At 43.0% G+C, this 17,834-nt stretch overlaps 1 protein-coding gene across 2 annotated transcripts; it reads right to left on the bottom strand.

Moving 5' to 3' along the window:
• Positions 1-781: 781 nt before the first annotated feature.
• Positions 782-17,342, bottom strand: igf1 (insulin-like growth factor 1). 2 transcript variants are annotated; one of them, XM_069139841.1, is made up of 5 exons: positions 17,093-17,342; positions 15,537-15,696; positions 5,268-5,521; positions 4,602-4,637; positions 782-2,996 (listed from the first exon to the last, which is right to left on the bottom strand). In XM_069139841.1, the coding sequence occupies exons 1-5, from the start codon at positions 17,138-17,140 to the stop codon at positions 2,937-2,939; spliced, it is 558 nt and encodes a 185-aa protein (XP_068995942.1). In that variant the 5' UTR covers positions 17,141-17,342; the 3' UTR covers positions 782-2,936. The 2 variants fall into 2 exon arrangements, with proteins under 2 accessions (XP_068995942.1, XP_068995941.1); XM_069139840.1 differs by lacking the exon at positions 17,093-17,342 and adding an exon at positions 16,336-16,403.
• Positions 17,343-17,834: the final 492 nt, after the last annotated feature.

Below are 17,834 nucleotides of genomic sequence, written 5' to 3'. Positions count from 1 at the left end.
TTTGATTTGCAGAACTAGCAGAAGATATGAGAGTTAATATAATGTTGGATAGTAAGCGAATAAATGTTGATTTAAGTCGTACGGAGTTATTTTTCGTGATTTAATAATACACCTGAGGAAAACGTTGATTTTTCCCAAAGGCTTCATCTTTTCTTTCTTAGCTTCTATGGCTTCTACGCGACATCCATTCTAGTCGTTGCATCGGTGTTCTCACGACTTAATCACTAGACACCAAGCACACCAGACACACGTATTGCCACGTCGTAAACATGAGCTCATGAGTTCAATCTGAAGGCATGCATTTACGCTATGCTAAGCTAATTTGCTAACAGACCGATGTGAAAGGATATTGATCTCATTTGACTCGTAGCCAAGAAGGCTTCCCGACATTTTGAATTCATTTAAACTGGACGCTGATGTGACTTTGATGAGACAATTTGTCTTTAAAGCATTCGATTCGAGGGGTCTTGTCGAACGTGTAATGATTGTCCTGTAGTAACAACTTGGGGCCACAGGGGCCGCTGCCGAGTTCAGTTACGTAGTCTCGCTTTAAGTCATTTTAATAGTCAGTACCTTGGCTTCCAGCGAGGCATATGTACGTATACGCCTCAGGACAGACAAAAGCACACCATGACTTTCAACAATCTCATTACAATTGGAAGAATCACAGTTCACAGTACTTTTGTCAAGTTATTTGGCATAAGGGATCTATATTGAGAAAATAATTTAAAAACAGTAGAAAAAATAGCATTTTGCCTTCTTGGGACCACAACATGATATATTCTTCTTCTTTTTTTTTTTTTTTCTTTTTTTTTTTTATTCTCCATGCATTCACAGATTTCACACAGATACATTTACTCGCTTACACTACTACCTTATTGAAACAGCTTACAAATAAAAACACTATTAAAATGGTGGCCACAAGGCTGTGCAAAAGGGAAGACCTCCAATATAAGCCCTGCCATCAGTCTGTCTTAGCCATCTCTTGCAAGTAACAAACTACAAAATAGCACCATTATACAGGGGATAGGATTTGTAATACAGTTTTGTTATATGAAACCATCATGTACAATGAATGATAGTAATGCATAGGTTAACATAATGGGAGTACTGTTTGATTATACACAGGCAGGAGGAGGCAGAGCCAGAGATGAGTTGTCTTGGACGACTTTATGGAGGCTCGAACAAACAGCCGTTCCCGTCCGTCCTCATGCAAGGACTTCTCAGAACTGGCATTTCATGAAACTTGTGTGCATGACCCTTGCTCGTAGTTACACAACTCTCATTTACACTGTGGATGCTTTGCATGTGTATTTGTGTACTGGCATGTGTGTACCGTACCTCGCGTCTACAGGAGGACTTGTCATTTTGGTTGCCAATATTTACCAAATCGTTTAATCTGTGTGTCTCTCTGGTGGACTTTGAAATGGATCTGGTGAAATTTCGCTGTAACTCTTGCCATCGGGGCAGATAATGCAAGCTGCAACTGAAGTAGCAAAGTTCTCGGCCTCCCTAAACTAACAAAAATATCACAGGCCAAGATCAATCAATCATTAAACTTCCCCATTTATGTGGCTATTGTTGCAGCCTCTCTGTCTTTTGGTATTGCCAGTTTTGGGAACATTTTCTTTATTAGAGCAAGAAAACATTGTGTCTTTTGTTGAATACTGGTAAGTATTTCTTTTTTTTTTACAGCACTCACTGACTTGCTGTAACTAAACTGTCATGACTTGCGCTTAACCTTGAACACAGGCCTCCAATCAAACTGCTATGTTGATCGCTGGGTATCTGGACTGTTGACAAAAATCCAATTTGGCCAGGGTGGTGACATGTGAAAAGGATGCAGACGACAAACACTTTTGTCTGATTGTCGCTGTTTGATTTATTCCACTCACTTATGCCAAATGCACTTTGAATCCAATGAATGACCCATTTCTGACAACCAAACGAAAACAGGCCACTGACCGGTCAAAAAGCAAATTCGGTTCAGGTCTATCTGTTTTTCTGTTTATGAAAAGAGGCAAAAACCCCATTCTTGTTATTGTAGTACCTACTGCACTTCCCACTTACTTCAAAATCCCCTCTAATGGTGCTTGATCTGTTGTTAAAGAAGTGTTTGGACTGTAGACTCAGTCCTCAGGTTCTCAACACTTCCTGGGGCTTAGGAGGGATTTGGATTGGTCTCAAGCCTTCTAGCAACTCAACTTAGTAGGGATTTGACTTGGGCTCAAGGTAAAATAACGACAACATTGTTTAAAGTCTAATCACCACCTGGTCCTTGTCCTTAAAGCGAACCTTGTTTTTTTTTTTTTTTTTTAACATATTAAAAATATCCACAGTAATGCACGATGCATGAAAACAAACTCTGAAGGTAAAATATCAGCTTCAAACTGGGGTACTAACTGTTAAACGTGACCAGTGGACAAAGTATCCTGTCTTGCCAAAGGAGTGTGAATCAATTCACTCTCTCAGAGTAAAAAGGATTTACCTCTGCCAAGTTCAGGGAACAGGATGCACCACTCAATTCCCAACCACAGCACTGCCACTCTCTGATTGGTTGAAGCCCAGATACGTTTCCCACCTTTGCTGGAGCCAAAGGGGGTTTGCTGCAGCTCACACATAGAGGTATAATAAGCTCTTGTTCGTGTCTCAGCAGCTAAACTAGTCTGTTACATTGCATTAACAAAGAATTCCTCCCGTTATGGAATGGTGCAGTGTATAAAATAATCACAAGACCCCCCCCCCCCCTCCCCCCGTCAAACCCTTAAAACAGCTCTTAGCGCTCAGGTTTCAAACATTTTTTAGGAGCTTTTTGGGGCCATTGTTAGCATCCTCTTTGTTTTGTTTTACAGTGAACCATTCCACAGGGGGTACCAGGTAAGGCCACTCCCTTCTCTCTTCCCAAGTTGCCGGGCATGTGTCCATTCGCTCCTTCCCTACATTCTGTAATTTTTGCCCCCCGTGCTGCCTCGACTTGAGTTTTTCTGATGCACTTCCTGCAACAAAAGAGAAGCACATTTTTAGACGTACAGCGGTAATAATGAAGATACAGGATTGCCAAGAAACTCGAAGCGCCTGTATATAACTGGTTTGTCTAGTGTAGCTATTGTTTCAAAAACGTAATAACAAATAATTAAAGTTTTATTTGTTTTTCAGCATGTAGGTTTGTCTCACCCAGAAATGGACCCTGGGTCTAAAAATGTCGATACACAGCCTTGCACCTGTGACTTTTTATTCTAAAACCGAGCCGGCATTCATTGTTGCTCGGTCCCATCTGTGATTTGAGCCTTTCCATTTGTGCTCCGTGTTGTAATTTGAACTAAGAAGCTCGAAGCGAACCTTCAAAATGGTGATATCTTCAATTGCGAATTGGCAATTTGTACACTTAATGCAAGTCAACTTTGGGGTCTAACGATAGAAGGCGGCGTACGCTGTGCACATATCCCCCTTGTGAGTTGGGATATCAGGCTATATAGATCATTTCCAGCGTAGCTAGCGTAGCTTGCTGTCTCCAACTTCTCGAACAAAATGCAAACAGAAGAATAATGGATTCTCCTAAAATGTTACATTGATCAGAGTGGATAACCGATTGTTGTCGGCTTATTATAAAGGAGGGAAAACATCTTGTAAGAGCAATAGCTACACGGCTATCGGAGGCTGCACTGCTGATGTTCTACGGAAGAACTGCTTCTCTCCTGCAGTGCTCAAATATCAGTCAATGACTGCCAAACCCGCCCACCCACAGGGGCCCGGATACTCCGTCCAAACTGCTCGTCAAATGGTTGGATAACTTCGAAAAATCTCTTATCCCCACAATTTTCCGATATTGGATTTGGAGGTTCGGAGGGCGCGCGCGGTGGGGTGGGGGGGGGGGGGGGGGGGGTTGTCTGCATTTCCGAAAGCATGTTTTCTGATGGCATAAAACGTGCACCATAGAAACTGCTTCCCTCCCCAAATATGTCAGAAAAAAAATGGTTTTATTGTCTTTGGAAAAAATATGCAAAATAGCTGCGATATCATTAGATTCCCTGACTTGAACTGGGGAGAATTCAAATTTCAGTTCAACGTCAAGAGAAAAATAAGAGATGGATTCCTACAACACCAGATACCGGTTACATGGAAACCACTGCAGACGTAGGTACACTAAACATGATATGCGTGCTTCATCTCCAGACCTCGCATGTGTGAGTTTGTTATGGTGAGCCGTCTGAATTTCAGGACATAATGTACAGTAGCAGAGTGGAGATTCTGCCTGGGGAGCGGGAGTGCCACTTTGTCTACCACAAAAACCACTTAGTTCCTTCTCTTGCTAATGGTTTTCTTTTTTGAGAAAAGGGTAAAAAGCACACTGTTGAATCTTAAAAGGATCACACTCTCCTCGCAGGTTGGCAGCTGGAGAATGAGACAGTCTGCATTTAGACATTACAGTTTCTTTATTTGCCCAAGAGATTTCAGGCCTATTTTTATAAAAATCCCTCTGATTTTACCATGAAGCTCGTCGCGCTTTTGAAACTCTGATGTCATCCGAGAGCTCGTGCATTTGCTTTAAATAACATCAAAGCAAGAAAACGAAGACAAAATGATCCAATTTCCATGATTACCTTGAAGGATGAATGACTATGTCCAGGTGTAGGTCTCTGTGGGAGAAAAATGAAGCCACTTAAGTTGAATGGACAATATTTTCGTTACTATGCAGCAAACAACCAAAAAACTCGAACCCTGTTAACCCCTTAAATTAAATGCTCGAAAATGTAGAAAATACGCTTAATGAGATTAGCGGTTTGATTCCACTTTTACATTTGTTCTGCAGCCAGCAACCCGTCAGCTTAGTCTTGTTTTATAAGAATTGGGAACATAATCCAATTCACGTCTTTTTTGTGCAGGCTAAACTCATATTCGTGAGCTTTAATTAGTTTGGTCCTGTCCTACGGAAACGAAATTCACCCAGTAGCTCTTGGAAAACTTACTTATCATCATGCATCATGTCTCTTTTTAATCCAAGAAAAAAAAACGAACACAATTTGGTGGTACCTTTTCGCGCCACGCGCCTTCGAATCACAACGGTTTCCCGCTGTTTTCACTCCTTTACGCTAAGCTAAGCTAACCGGCCGTTGGCTGCAGGAATAAACAACAAGCGTGTTTCCCAAATTTTCAAACTCGTTTTGTTTAAACATTCTCAGGATATTTACAGGATAAATGAACGACCCAAACATCAATCCTTATCCCATGTTTTTTTTTAGAGTGTATTTGTTTAGTGCTTTGCTCACCTTCTTGTTTTTTGTCTTGTCTGGCTGCTGTGCTGTCCTACGCTCTGTGCCCTTGTCCACTTTGTGCCCTGCGGTACTAACCTTAGGTGCTCTCGGCATGTCTGTGTGGCGCTGTGCACGCACAGATCGAGCAGGCTTGCTAGTCTTGGCAGGTGCACAGTACATCTCCAGGCGCCGCAGCTCACAGCTTTGGAAGCAGCACTCGTCCACAATGCCACGTGACCGCCTTGCATTGGCGCCGTAGCCTGGTTTACCTGTCGGAGAGGAAGCACGGGAGGCTTTTTTGTTGTTTTTTTTAGACAACTGAGGTGACAAAGACGTTACCGCCGCTTTGCAAAGGGACCCGTTAGCTCGAGCTCTCTCGATGGTCTAATCGTAGTCAGGCGATCAAAAGTTGGCACGGCATGGCTGTCGAGCTTTGGATTTTTCTGCATGTTGAAGCATTGAGCATGTTTACTGTAATAAGAGTGATATTCAACAGGGTTTTTCCCACCATTACAATACCTAGGTGCAGCACCTAAGCTGAACGAACAGGGGAAAAAAAAAAAAAAACGATGTTGAGAGAGTTCTCAGAGTACTGCAGAAGAAAGCAAGCACACCGCACTGGTCTAAATACATTTTTCTGGAAATTTGGTTTAAAAAAAAAAAAAGGGGGGGGGGCTTCATCTTGCATTTGGGGGACTAGACAATATCATGTTTTTTTCTTTTTTACCCTCTATAGACCATGGGAGTTTCACACTACATCATTTTGTGGGGTTACGTTTGAGCACTGTGGTGCATGTGCGAGTAGCGAACAATCGGGACAATCATGTTTCATAGTTTCTATTACTTTTACGTATATGATTATTTTTTTTTTTTTTTGGCTTTTTGCCTGAAATGGGCACTTTCAGTTTGACACAGAAAAACAACCCTCAGCCAGACTAGAGAAATTTTGGGGCAACTCACAAAACTACCGTTAAGCTGTCTACAGCTGATCAAATTTGCTAATCCTTACAGCCAGTATAGTCAACGACCACTAGTCAGAAATTAAGTCTGCTTTTGTCTGCCACTTTCTGAAATAAAGGACTCATTGATTCAAAATTGACTTTGAATTTCAGGTGGCAAATCTGCCCTCATCGTTGTAAACTGCGTATGAAGTATGCAGGTGCGGCAAACAGCCAATTCAACATCTATAAATCAGATTCTCTTTCCTCTCCAATGATTTATATTTCTTAGTAGAATGAATTAAACGAATGGTGGCGAGTTGCCAGACGTCATACTAGGCCTACAGCAGTGATAGTGGCCGGGGGCACATATATGACCAGCCGTAGTGACACTGATATAAATTTTACAGTGTCTCACGTTGCACACCGCGGACCCGCTTTTGGCAGCTGCTTTGCCTGTAAAGAAGGGGGTCACAGTCACCCAAAACGATGGGAATATCCCGCTAAGCCAGTTTGGCCCAGGTATCTTTTACACAGAGGCCCGTCCAGCGAGGCCAAGCCGCAAAGTCCTCTGGGCCCGATCCACCTGCAGAAACATCCAGATCCAGGCAGGCTTCGATCTGCTGTGCCCCCGCCGTTCATTCACATTTTCATTTGGCAGAAGCGCCTTCTCATTCAGAGAACACGCTGAAGATGGAGGCGGGATTCATGAAAGAGTCACGCCCAGCGAAAAAAGGTGCCGCGGAGACTTTAGCCAAAATTAAACATACAAGACCGTTTAAAGGTGTGACACTCCGATTTTTAACTCTGATGACCACATCAAGTTGCAATGACGCCAGTACCAACTTCCTCTTTTAACTACCTTAACCCCCCCTCACCCCTCAAAACCCACCCTCTTTGGTGGCTTTTAGAAAAACCCAGACTCTCCATTTACAATTCCCCGCTCACCTTGAACAATATAGCCCTGATGGGCTTTTCCCTGTTACCAAATGAAATAATAATAATTTAATATGGCATTTACAAGGAGGAAATGCCTTTCCCTCTCAGAGTTAATAGCTCTTGGCTCAGAAGCCTGCCAGCGCTGACAAAGTGCATTAACTTCTGCTCTCTGTCTGCCTTGTCCTGACAACGTTGTTTTGGACAGAGAGCCGCTTTCATTCAGAAACAGAAGCATCTTTCTGCTCGGACCCCCAGACACAAAGATGACTGGAAGCTAATGGAGGTGTGAATGAGAGGACGGGGGAGGGGGGCAGGAGTGTGGGGGGGGGGGCTTTCATGATGCACGTCAGGTAGAATGAGGCTAAAAATACAGCGTGCACCTGCATTATTTAGGGAAACTGAGGAACCGGATTCACCCAGAGCTCGCGCTTCCAAGATAGGTGTGTTAACTGAAACATCTAGACAGTTAATAAAAAGAAAAATTATTTAGATGTTGACATCTGTGTTTTTCATCGATTCGAATGCAACATTTCTGACAGCTTTTCCAGGTATTCCACAGTGTTTTCTGTGGGAAATTCTTTTCTGTGCTTTCAGTCATCTGAGCAAACAGATGGTGTGTATCAGTGGGACAAGCCTTGGCTGTTATACTAACACCTGATGTCAAGAAATTTAGGAAGAGAGAAATATGACGTTGAGCCCTGGCTGCCGATTATATAATGGCTGCTGAAAGCCAAAAGTGGGGCCGTGCCTCGTTGCCTGGCCTGTTTTCCAATCCCTCCCAATAAAGCCTTACAAATTAACATCCGCTATTATTCTGAAAGTAGTTTGCCACCCTGCTGCACAAACAGCTGGAAGGGAGAGAGAAATCAGCTGGCGCCGGTTGTAACATAGGATAATCAGCTCGGGCAGGTTGGGGAAAAACACACATATAATAATAATCAGGTATAAAAGCTTTGGTTTTAAATGCTTCAGTGCCATGGATAACTTGCTCTAATCCCTCATAAACAAAGAGTTGTTTTATGTGACTGTTGCTAATAAAATAAGGGTAAACAGCCTTTTCTGCCAAGTAGTTCCCGCCTCGTTGCTTTTTGCTGTTTTAAACGGACTCTGGGATGATAAAAGGTTTCCAACCAGTACAGTTGTGATTAGATGGCTGTTGTGTTGTATCAATGGCTTAATGCGTCAAGAGGCGGGAAATGTTAAATGTTAAAAGAAGCATTGGCTTCGTTGACCCAACTAGCAAAGGTTAGTTTGAAGGAATACTCGTGCAAAAATTTGTCCTTTCAGTATCAAATACTGACCACTTGTAGGAAGAAAAGCTGTTCGTAAAGGTTCATAGCTTGCTTCGCTGCAGGACTTCGATTTGTTTAATCAGGTCAATCGAAGTAGCGGAGCGTTTTTTTTTTAGGAAAATACTGACCATAAAGGTTAAAAAGGACAAGCGGCGGGTCAACGGGTGTTGAAACCGAGAACGGCAATACCTTAAAAACGGTTGAATTGGTGCGAGCAACTTCGGATGAAATACACTGATTGGAGTAAAACATCCAAGAGTTTGAAGGCTTATACACCAAAAGACTGGAAGGCGGTAGAGCTGCAGCTAGCAATCATTCGTTAGCTTGCCCATTATTTCCGTAGTCACGCAAAAAACATTCCCGCAGCTGAACGGCCAAAGATATTCAGTTTGGTTTCATGAATGACAAAGAAAAGCAACAAGTTGTTAAAGATGCCAAAAACCATAAACGGTTGCCGATTCATTTTCTGTCACTCATCTTATTAATGAACTCGTCACTGCAGCTCCATGTAGTGGTTTATAGTATTTGCGAAAAGTGACAATTTGATCCTCCCTCCCAACAATTGCCAGTTAAACCAAAGATTTAGCCTTCACATTGCAACGTAATCTGCCAGGGACCAATGCAACATTTTACGGGATGATGCCGGATCGTGTTGTAGCAAAAGCTGAGGCATTTTTTTTTTCGGCGCTCTAACAGAAGTGATTTATCAAACACGGTGCTGGTTTCTGTCTGAACACGGCCTTTGCGCTGCAGAGGTGCTTTGACAAGTCCTTTTTCACATGTTCTGGGATTTTTTATTTCTTTCCGTAACTTTGTCGCCTTTGGAACAAGTTGTAGCCATTCACCTAAAGACCACTTTATGCTTTCCACTTCCAGGTGGGTTGGCAGGACACACAATTTATCATCTACTAAAGTTTGTAAAGAATACTTTGCAGATGTCCACGTGCAACAAAGCGCAGTGCCTGCGCAAGTACCAGAAAAAACAAAGTGGAAGCTTGTTTTATGCTTCGTTGTGTTTGTATCGTATTCCACATCCCTGTTCTTCTGAATCGGTTGCACAAACTGTTCTTTTGGACTTTTTCCTGCTGTCCAGCCAAACACACTTAGCAGCTCGTCTTCCGTTGACAAGAGGTCACCCTCCTTGCGCACGTACCAGCAGTATAGAAGCGTTTACCGGCCGCAGTTTTGAGTTGGAGGCCACAGAAACCATGAACCATTTCTTTGGGTCGGTTCGTTCCTCTGAATGATTTACATCAGATATCTCGCAGGTTGAAGACCGTCTTTACTACGTCATCGTTTCTAAAGTGTTTCATCGGATGTCAGCGCACGGCTCCATGAAACATCTTTGGTCTGGTGTTTGACAGGCTCAGCACGCGTAGTGTTCATTTCTCTAAGGAGCGGCACTGGAGAGAGATGGCTGGAATCCTCCATTCCAGAGTGGCACAGAAAGTATCTGAGTTTTACAGCTTGGTCATGGTCAATAAAAACCAGTGGATTCTTGGAGCCGATGCACTGCTCTTCCTGTGAAGTGTCAGGCAGTTTACAGCTGGGCAGGGACTGTAAGAGCTGCATAAAGTACTGGAAACTACCTCTTTATCACCGGTACCACAAGGGGTTTATGGCATGAGTGAAGTGTTCCTGCGCGGTGACACTGAAACTTTGTCCAAATGCACCGCCACTAGAATAAAAAAGAAAACGTTCAAGGTATTGTGAATGAAAATAGATAAAATAGGCACTTTATGAGGGTACATTTTCTTGGCGATGGTCTAAAAACATCTTTGGGAAAGTTCTGGATTGTATTATAATGTCTCATTAAATCTAACAAGTGTATGGAATTCATTAACTTGGGTTGTCAATTAATAAACTGGGTCTATGCATTTAATGTTTTTTGCTGGTAAACACTTTGCCGATGGCACCAAAATGGTCAGAACCAACTCATTAGCAACATAAATTTGACACAATAAGAATAGTGGTTATGTTTTTAGGTGAGGTTCATTCAACAATGGGAAAGAGTACAGTGGTTTTAAGGGGAAGGCGAAATGAAAGGCTATTTTCTGAATGTCAGAAAGGATATCGGCTATAAATCTCAGCGATCTCGGCGCTTATGTTACCAGATATATCCTTGTTTTCCTTTGTAGAGGTCGGACATTATGTGACGGGATTAAACTGATGACGAGTTTCAAAAGGTAAAGCACCATTTAGTCCCCTGAGTGTCCTCAAATCCCCCGGATCTCAACTTCACCTAATGTACAGTTCTAAATCTGGAGGACACCTGCCTGTCCTTTTCATGAGACGCCTCTTTGTTCGGCTGAGCTGTAATTCACCGGGAGGTCGGAGATTTTTTTTTAAATTTTTTTTTTTTACTTCAGGTCCTAATGGGAAAACGACACCTTTTTCGCAGCGACGGAGAGGACACAGGAGGTCTTTCTTCAGATCGCAGAGCCTTCCGCTGTGTGTTCGGGTCCAGTGTAAGAACTCGGGAGCGTGGAGGGGAGGGGTGTCCTGATCATCCTGTAATCCCCATAATCCCCTGCTGCTGAAGGACGAGGCCGAAGCTGTGCGTGTGTTTGAGTGCGTGCGTGTGCGCGTCTGTACTTTGTGATGTGCTGTTTACACATTCTACCGCTCTCTGCAGCTCGAGTAGCTTTGAATAAAAAAAAAAGAAAAAAAAAAAAAGAAATCGACAGGTACAAACAGCGAAGAGGAAGTCTCATCAATGGTATGCACAAAGCAATTTCTCCCCCCCACACTCCCTTCCTTCCTCCCTTCCTTCCTTCCTTTCCACATTCACCTCACATGCCACGACTGCGAGTCAGGACAACACCGAACAAATCACCATGTTTCATATCTCGCTGCACTTTGGATTTGAACTTCGTGTACCAACAATAAACTGCGGGCCAACGATGATGGATTATTTCATTTTGTCGTAATTCATTGTGCAGAAACAAGCGGTGAGATTAGATACCTCGTACTCGCTCTAGAATAACTGAATATTTCAGCATGAACTAAAAGTGACTGAGGACACGGAGCTACTTAGTACGTACGTTTCGCCAAAAAAAGTCCCATAACAGATCTGATTCATGGAATGAACATCCCAGTGAAATCAGCCCGCAGTCCTGCCTGCTAAAGCATTACAAAGACAACTGAGGATTTCTAGGTCAGGCTAATAATTGGAAAAACTGACTACAGTTGTGGATTTTTTTTTTTTTTTCTGTTTCATAGACCGCAGTTTGTTTCATTACCTTTAAAAAAAAAAAAAAAAAAAAAAAAAAGAATTTCCACCAACTAGTGTTTAGCATTTCTGTCAGGGGTAGGAAATCTGCACTCTTGAAATGCAAGTGTGCTACTTTACTGGTGACGTGCTTAAGGTGGATTGGCAAAAAGCAGTGCGAGCATTGTCGTTGCAACACCGTCTCTGGACACATTATCAATCAGAGGGCTGCCAAGTTCAACACGGCCAGACTTGAGGGGAAGAGTTCAGGGAAAGGAGAACGCTTCCTCTGCTGCCGGGTGCTGCAGACGACAGCACCCAAATGGATTCTCCAGATATTTTACGCAACCCGACGAAAAATGGGGAAGGAAAAGGAACGACGGCGAGAATATGAGAGCGCGAGAGAAAACCGAGGAAGACAGTGGAGCAGCATATTTTCCGAGGCACGGCACCCTGCTGCTCAAACCTCATCATCTTTTCAGAAAAAGGATGGAGTATTCATGAAATACACGTCTTTCTCAACAGGAAAATGCAGCATTGATAGATGGACGCTGTGTAGTTCAGTGACAGCTCAGTGTAAGGTAATGCGGGAAAGACAAATACATTCCCCCTACCACAAAAAGGTCTGTTCCTGTTTAAGAAGTGTATCCTGCATGAGGATCATGAGTTACATTGGCCTCTGTTCAACACCTTCTCGTGAGATGGATATCAACAGTTCTACAAGTCAAGTCACCCTGCGAGAAGCACTTATTAAACTGCAGTAAAAGTCGGCTATCGGTAGCTCACCTTAAACACGTCGTCCAATCTGTGGACACCCGCATACCTTTTCAAACTCTTTAACATTTCAACAACTTCGAGCTCCAGCTGCAGACACTTCTTGGGAGCATTTTACATAGCGGTATGAAATATTAAGAGAAGCTCTACCAGGGAGATTGATTTTGAGAAAAACGACTGACCAAAGAAAGGATGCCAAAGTCCAAATTCGAGCAGCTGTTTACTCAGAACCCAAAATATGGGCTGATGGCTGCGGACAAATCAAATTGAACAGCAGTCCCAGGCCTGCATTTACTAAAATGTAATGTTTGATCATGTAGTCCATGATTTTCCACTGTTTCTCAGCTTAAACGGACATTTATACAAGAGAAGTGCTGCAGCGGAGGGAATCCAAAAGACCAAAAAAAAGTCATAACTGGCAGAAAACTGGCAATCAAACAGGCTGTCATGACCACTTCACAGCATGCGGGTATTGCCAGCAGCATCTGGACGAACAAGACTCGCAGCTTTGCAGTAGCTTGGTGGCTCTCCAACAACTTTCTGGCAAATGCCAATACAGAGGCCCCTGATGCAGAGAATGATGTTGACTGGTCTTGGAAAAGCTGCACGGAGCTGGATGGTGGAGAGCAGCAGCAGCAGCGGCAGCAGCAGCAAGGTGCATGGCGACACCACTGCCAGACAGCTTATAATGGATGAGTCTGTAAAGAAATCTCATTCCATTCAAAGACGATTTTTGGACCGTTCCACACCAACGATTTCAAATAATCTATTTCGTGCAAGGCCTTAGCGTAACCAACAACAGTGTGGTTAACGTTATGGCACAGACACACTGGGTTAAGGTTAGGGAAAGGTAGAGTTGTGTGTGACTGGATATGAACTCTGGTATCACATCCATTCACCGGCCCAACTTCTACACTCTACTGTTTGGGGACATTGAACAAGTCTCGTGGGCGTAGAATCATCCAATATGAACCCAAATCTTAGCCAGACTAAGCTGTGCATGACCAAGACGGGAGCATGCCGGAAATGGACTCGGTCCAACCTGGTATCTCAAGCAATTGCGACCATATTAGGCAGTTCTGCACCACGCAATTTACACTGAGTGCCATTGATCAGCCTTGAACAAATGCTGCAAGCCACATGCTAAGTGGAGGTTGGGGCGGTAGATCCGAGTAAACCATGTCCCGTCCACAGACCCTGATCCTTCTCAAGTTGCCTAAATTTGCAACGATCTTTACCAAACCTTAATTTTACTTTATGTTCTCATGAGGAGATATCGTAGGCAGCAGAAACTTGTATACGCAAGAGAATAATATCCAGGTTGTCTATGGAAATGTCAAACATCAACGTTCTTATCTAGCAATAGTGGGATGCTCCTGTACGCTTCCCTGCCTATCAGACCTCCTCTGAGGCAAAGCCGTCATCCCATCCCATGTGCCTCAAGAGCACAATGTTGAAGCAAGTTCGAGTCTTTGATAAAAGGATTCTACCTCTACCAGCGGCTGAAGGCGGTAGCCCGTGAATATTCAAAGCGTATTGTCCAGTTTTTAGCTACACAAGCAAGCGTTGGTCCAAACTCAAATATCTATCGGTTAGACTACCATGAAAAGTTGTACAGGTATTCTTGGTCCCCAGAGAATGAACCCTTATTACTTTTATGATCTCCTTACTTTTCACTTCCTCGAGTGCCCCCTTGTGGTTTTGTGTGAAATGTTTTCAAGAATATTTGACGGATTTCCATGAAACTTAAGAGTGAATTGGAATAACTTTGCTGATCCCCTGAGAAAATACCTTTAAATCTAAAGACGGTTCCATGGGCCTCAGTTCTACTTTAAGCTTAGTGCTAATTGCCGATTGTTAGCAGCCAACTGAGTCAGTAAGCATGGTAACCGTTAGCGTGTTAGCATCACAGAGCTGCTAACATGGCTGTAGACTCATCTGTTTTGGGCTTTTACTGGCTTTAGTTTTGCATGACTGTACACTAGCCACTACTGTCTTATTCCCCCTGCTGCACTGAGGCTGCGATTCCAAGACTGGCCCCCTTCTGGCCCCTAATCTTCCATCCGTCACCAACTTCTTAAAAAGGTGTATTTTCAAACCATTCCAGGTTCAGGTTAAGGCGAAAGCAATCAATTACTGGAAAAGAGAACAACTGCATATGCATTATAGATGCTGCTGATCTCCCACAGAAATCTTATATCTTCTTTTCTTTTTGAAACTGGCAGCTGACAACGTCTACCACATGTGGAAAATCCTTCATAACTTTGGGACCGAACCAAACCATTAATAATGGATTGTTTTGTCAAAACTGCACAGGAGTCGGAGGGACAATCAATTATGATAGAAAAAAAAAGAAGACTTTTGGTGGAGATATGATGCTCCCTTGAGGACATTCAGGGCAAATTGGGTTAATTGAGGGATGTCAGCCAAAGAAATGTGAGTAATGAGCTTATAAAACTTAAGCTCTGCAGCGTCTGAGCCAGCTATACTGTTAATGTATAGTCGCGCTGCTCGTCTCTGACAGAAAGATCAGGATACATGTCCTGAGAAACACTGGCTGCCGGTGGAACATTGCACCTAACCTTGGTTGCTCCATATATCCTGTGCTGTTCTGGGCTGGGTTGTACCCTTAATGGAAAAATTGGAGATTTAAATCCTGGATTCTTGGTCGAGGGTTTTCTTTGGGTAGCTTTCCCTTCTCTGGTGGAAAAAAGAAAAAACTTCACTGCAACATTTAGTTTCTAGCCCTCCTTTTTCTCAGAGATAGTCAGCCAAATTCCACTTAAAGCCCTCTCCCCACGGACAAAACGGTGATTTGCCACCAACAATAGTTACTTATCATTATTCCATTTTTTTTTTATTATTATTATTTGGGTTTACTTGTTCAGAGTCTTGGCTTTGGACCAACAATGAAAGAAAAATAATCAAAGCCTTCATCCTGAGACGCACGTGAACTTAAAGGTAAGATGTAACAGTGGACGAGGAATGAATGAAGGAAGGAACATTAATGCAGGGAAAGTCAAGACGAGATGTCAAACCGGCTGCTTTTTTATTTATGAGCTCGCTGGAGGTGGAGAGCTCTGGGACATATACAGCCAACCTTTATGAATAAATAAAAAGGTGCACTTACTGAAATAAAAGCCTCTCTCTCCACAGACAAACTGCAGCGTGTCGACCAGCTCCGCCCCGCACAGGGTCTCAGGCCCCGCCCCTGTTGCCGTCGGAGTCAGGGTGAGGACGCACAGCAGTAGTGAGAGGGTGTGGCTACAGGAGATACAGCACATCGCACTCTGCGCACAGGGAGAGAGGGAGAGCTTTAATATTTTCACTGCTGTCACAGACTGAGCATCATCACAGAAAAAGTTTCAGTTAATCACCAACTTAAAGCAAACATATTTTATAACACTGCTGATCACTGAGCAGATCTGCACTGACAGTTGGTGGCTCAGTGTCATGCTCAAGGGCACATCAGCAGTGGCAGTGACACACATTTTCAAACATAAGACAGAAAGCAGTGGGCTTAAGGTTTTCTCTTTAAGATTCAGGATATTCCCTGATGCTAGCAGAGAAAAGAAACAGATGGTAACTTTACAGGTTTTTTTTTTTTTTTTTTTTTTTTTAGATCTGGAGGAAAATGTATTAAATCCAAACTTCCACTTGGTACCTGAATCAGTCCAACAGGAGGCTGACCAGCCCTGATGCTGCGGAGCGCCTGTGCGCAACGAAGCAGAGCGCGTCCAAATTGAAAACACACTTTCCCCATTATCATCCCTCCACTCAGACCCTGTATAGTCAGTAGTAACTTAAAGACAACCCGTATTGATCAATGAAATTCATCCATGATATATATCATTAACAACCAGTTCAGCATTCCCCCCCCCAATCCCACACATGTGCTAAAACCCAGCTGTCAGCGCGTTATTACGCACAAAAGTGCTTCGAAATTCAGAAAGAAAGAATAAAAAAGATGGAGAAAAACCGCCGGGGGATCTTTCCGATCCAAAATGTGAGGTGGAAAAAAGGCTCTCCCGCCAAAGCCAGCGGAGGAAGCTGACTGGGCCAAATGAACATAATAAAGACAATAAAACACAGGACATTATCAATCTGTATCACAACTCCAACCGACACAGTTCCCGACGCATATAAGTATTTCATGATATGCTCTCCGCTCTCTCTCAACCCCGCAGCATCAGGTTAGATATTTAGCACTTAATAATGCACACTCAGCAGTAATTACTTTGAAAGTTGCAGAGCTGCATTCGGGAATTCTGGTGAAAAAGAGCGTAGAGTGCACAGAGGAGCTGAGGATGAAAACCCCATTCATCCGTGCAGGGAAAGTCATGCACGATTCAAGTCAACGCTTTCCAAAAGAAAAAAAAAAAGAAAAAGTCAATTAAAGCAAAAAAGGTGCACAAATCTCTGATTATATCCTCAAAAAAATCAACAGGACATGCAGGACAGTTGCTCCATAACTGAATGAAAAAGATACAAAATCAGAATAAATCCACAGTTATCATGCATCTAAAAAGCTGTCAAATATAAATGAGCGATAAAAAAAAAATAATAAAAAAAAAAATCCCTTTTATTGTTGCAGTTTAAACTAGGTAAGGATGCTCTGTGCAAATAGTGAGCAAGTGAAGAACCAAGGTGATAATCTATAGTGTCAAAGGAAATCAGGTAAGTTACCTTGAAGACATCACATAAATGCCACTGAAAGGAAAGAGCGCTAGACATCCCCACGGGTCTCCGCAAGACAAAGCCCGGCGAAAATGAACTTGTTTGAAGTCATTAAAAACGGGGAGAAAGAGGATGAGATGCGGGCAATGTCACATCTCAATATTCCGACTTTGTTCCATTGCGCAGGCTCGTTTTGGAGAAGTGAGATTTAGCGAACAGGAGACGGATTTAGAGAGAAAATCCCTCACATTTATCTACATTACACAGACATTTTCAACAGGAAACAGCTGGGGCAGCATTTGCCTCCTACTCGTCCTAAGTTATTCATTAAGGATTTTGGGCACATATTCAAATAACGTCATTTCTCTTTTTTTCTCAGAACGGGATTGAATTTTGATCTCTAAGACTTGGTTAGTAGTTCAGATCAAGGCAGAAAAAGCGGCGCTGCCCCACCAGCAGCAGCAGCAGCAGCTCGCACTCACAACACCACTGTTTTTATGCCCTGAAAGCTCGTGAAGGAGAAGTTAAAGACAAGCTGGAGGTTACTTGGTTGTTGTGCGTAATTTGGCACCGCGTAATTCACCAGAGAGTCGATCCGGAGTCCCATCTGATTAACGCTAAAATAAATCATTAAAAGCACTTTTCCACTTAGTCACCGCAGCGCTGCTAACTTGAATGCCCAATAAAAGGCTAAATAAAAAAGCTAAGTACATGTGAACTGGAGTGAATGTGGAAAAACGTGACATTTTTA

Source organism: Embiotoca jacksoni, unplaced genomic scaffold, assembly GCF_022577435.1.
Source record: "Embiotoca jacksoni isolate LCO1_2020_lvr unplaced genomic scaffold, fEmbJac1.0.p SCAF_86, whole genome shotgun sequence".
NCBI classification, from domain to species: Eukaryota; Metazoa; Chordata; class Actinopteri; family Embiotocidae; genus Embiotoca; species Embiotoca jacksoni.
Note: the sequence above shows the minus strand (reverse complement) of the source record. Positions and strands in the feature narration are given on the sequence as shown.

Bases quoted from the DNA above. Each gene is read 5' to 3' on its own strand.
- igf1 (XM_069139841.1), bottom strand. From the start codon at position 17,140: ATGTCTAGCGCTCTTTCCTTTCAGTGGCATTTATGTGATGTCTTCAAG. The intron at 5,522-15,536 runs GTAAGTGCACCT...CCTCTCCGACAG, and splicing joins AGAGAGAGGCTTTTATTTCA to GTAAACCAGGCTACGGCGCC. The intron at 2,997-4,601 runs GTAATCATGGAA...CTTTTGTTGCAG, and splicing joins ATAGTCATTCATCCTTCAAG to GAAGTGCATCAGAAAAACTC.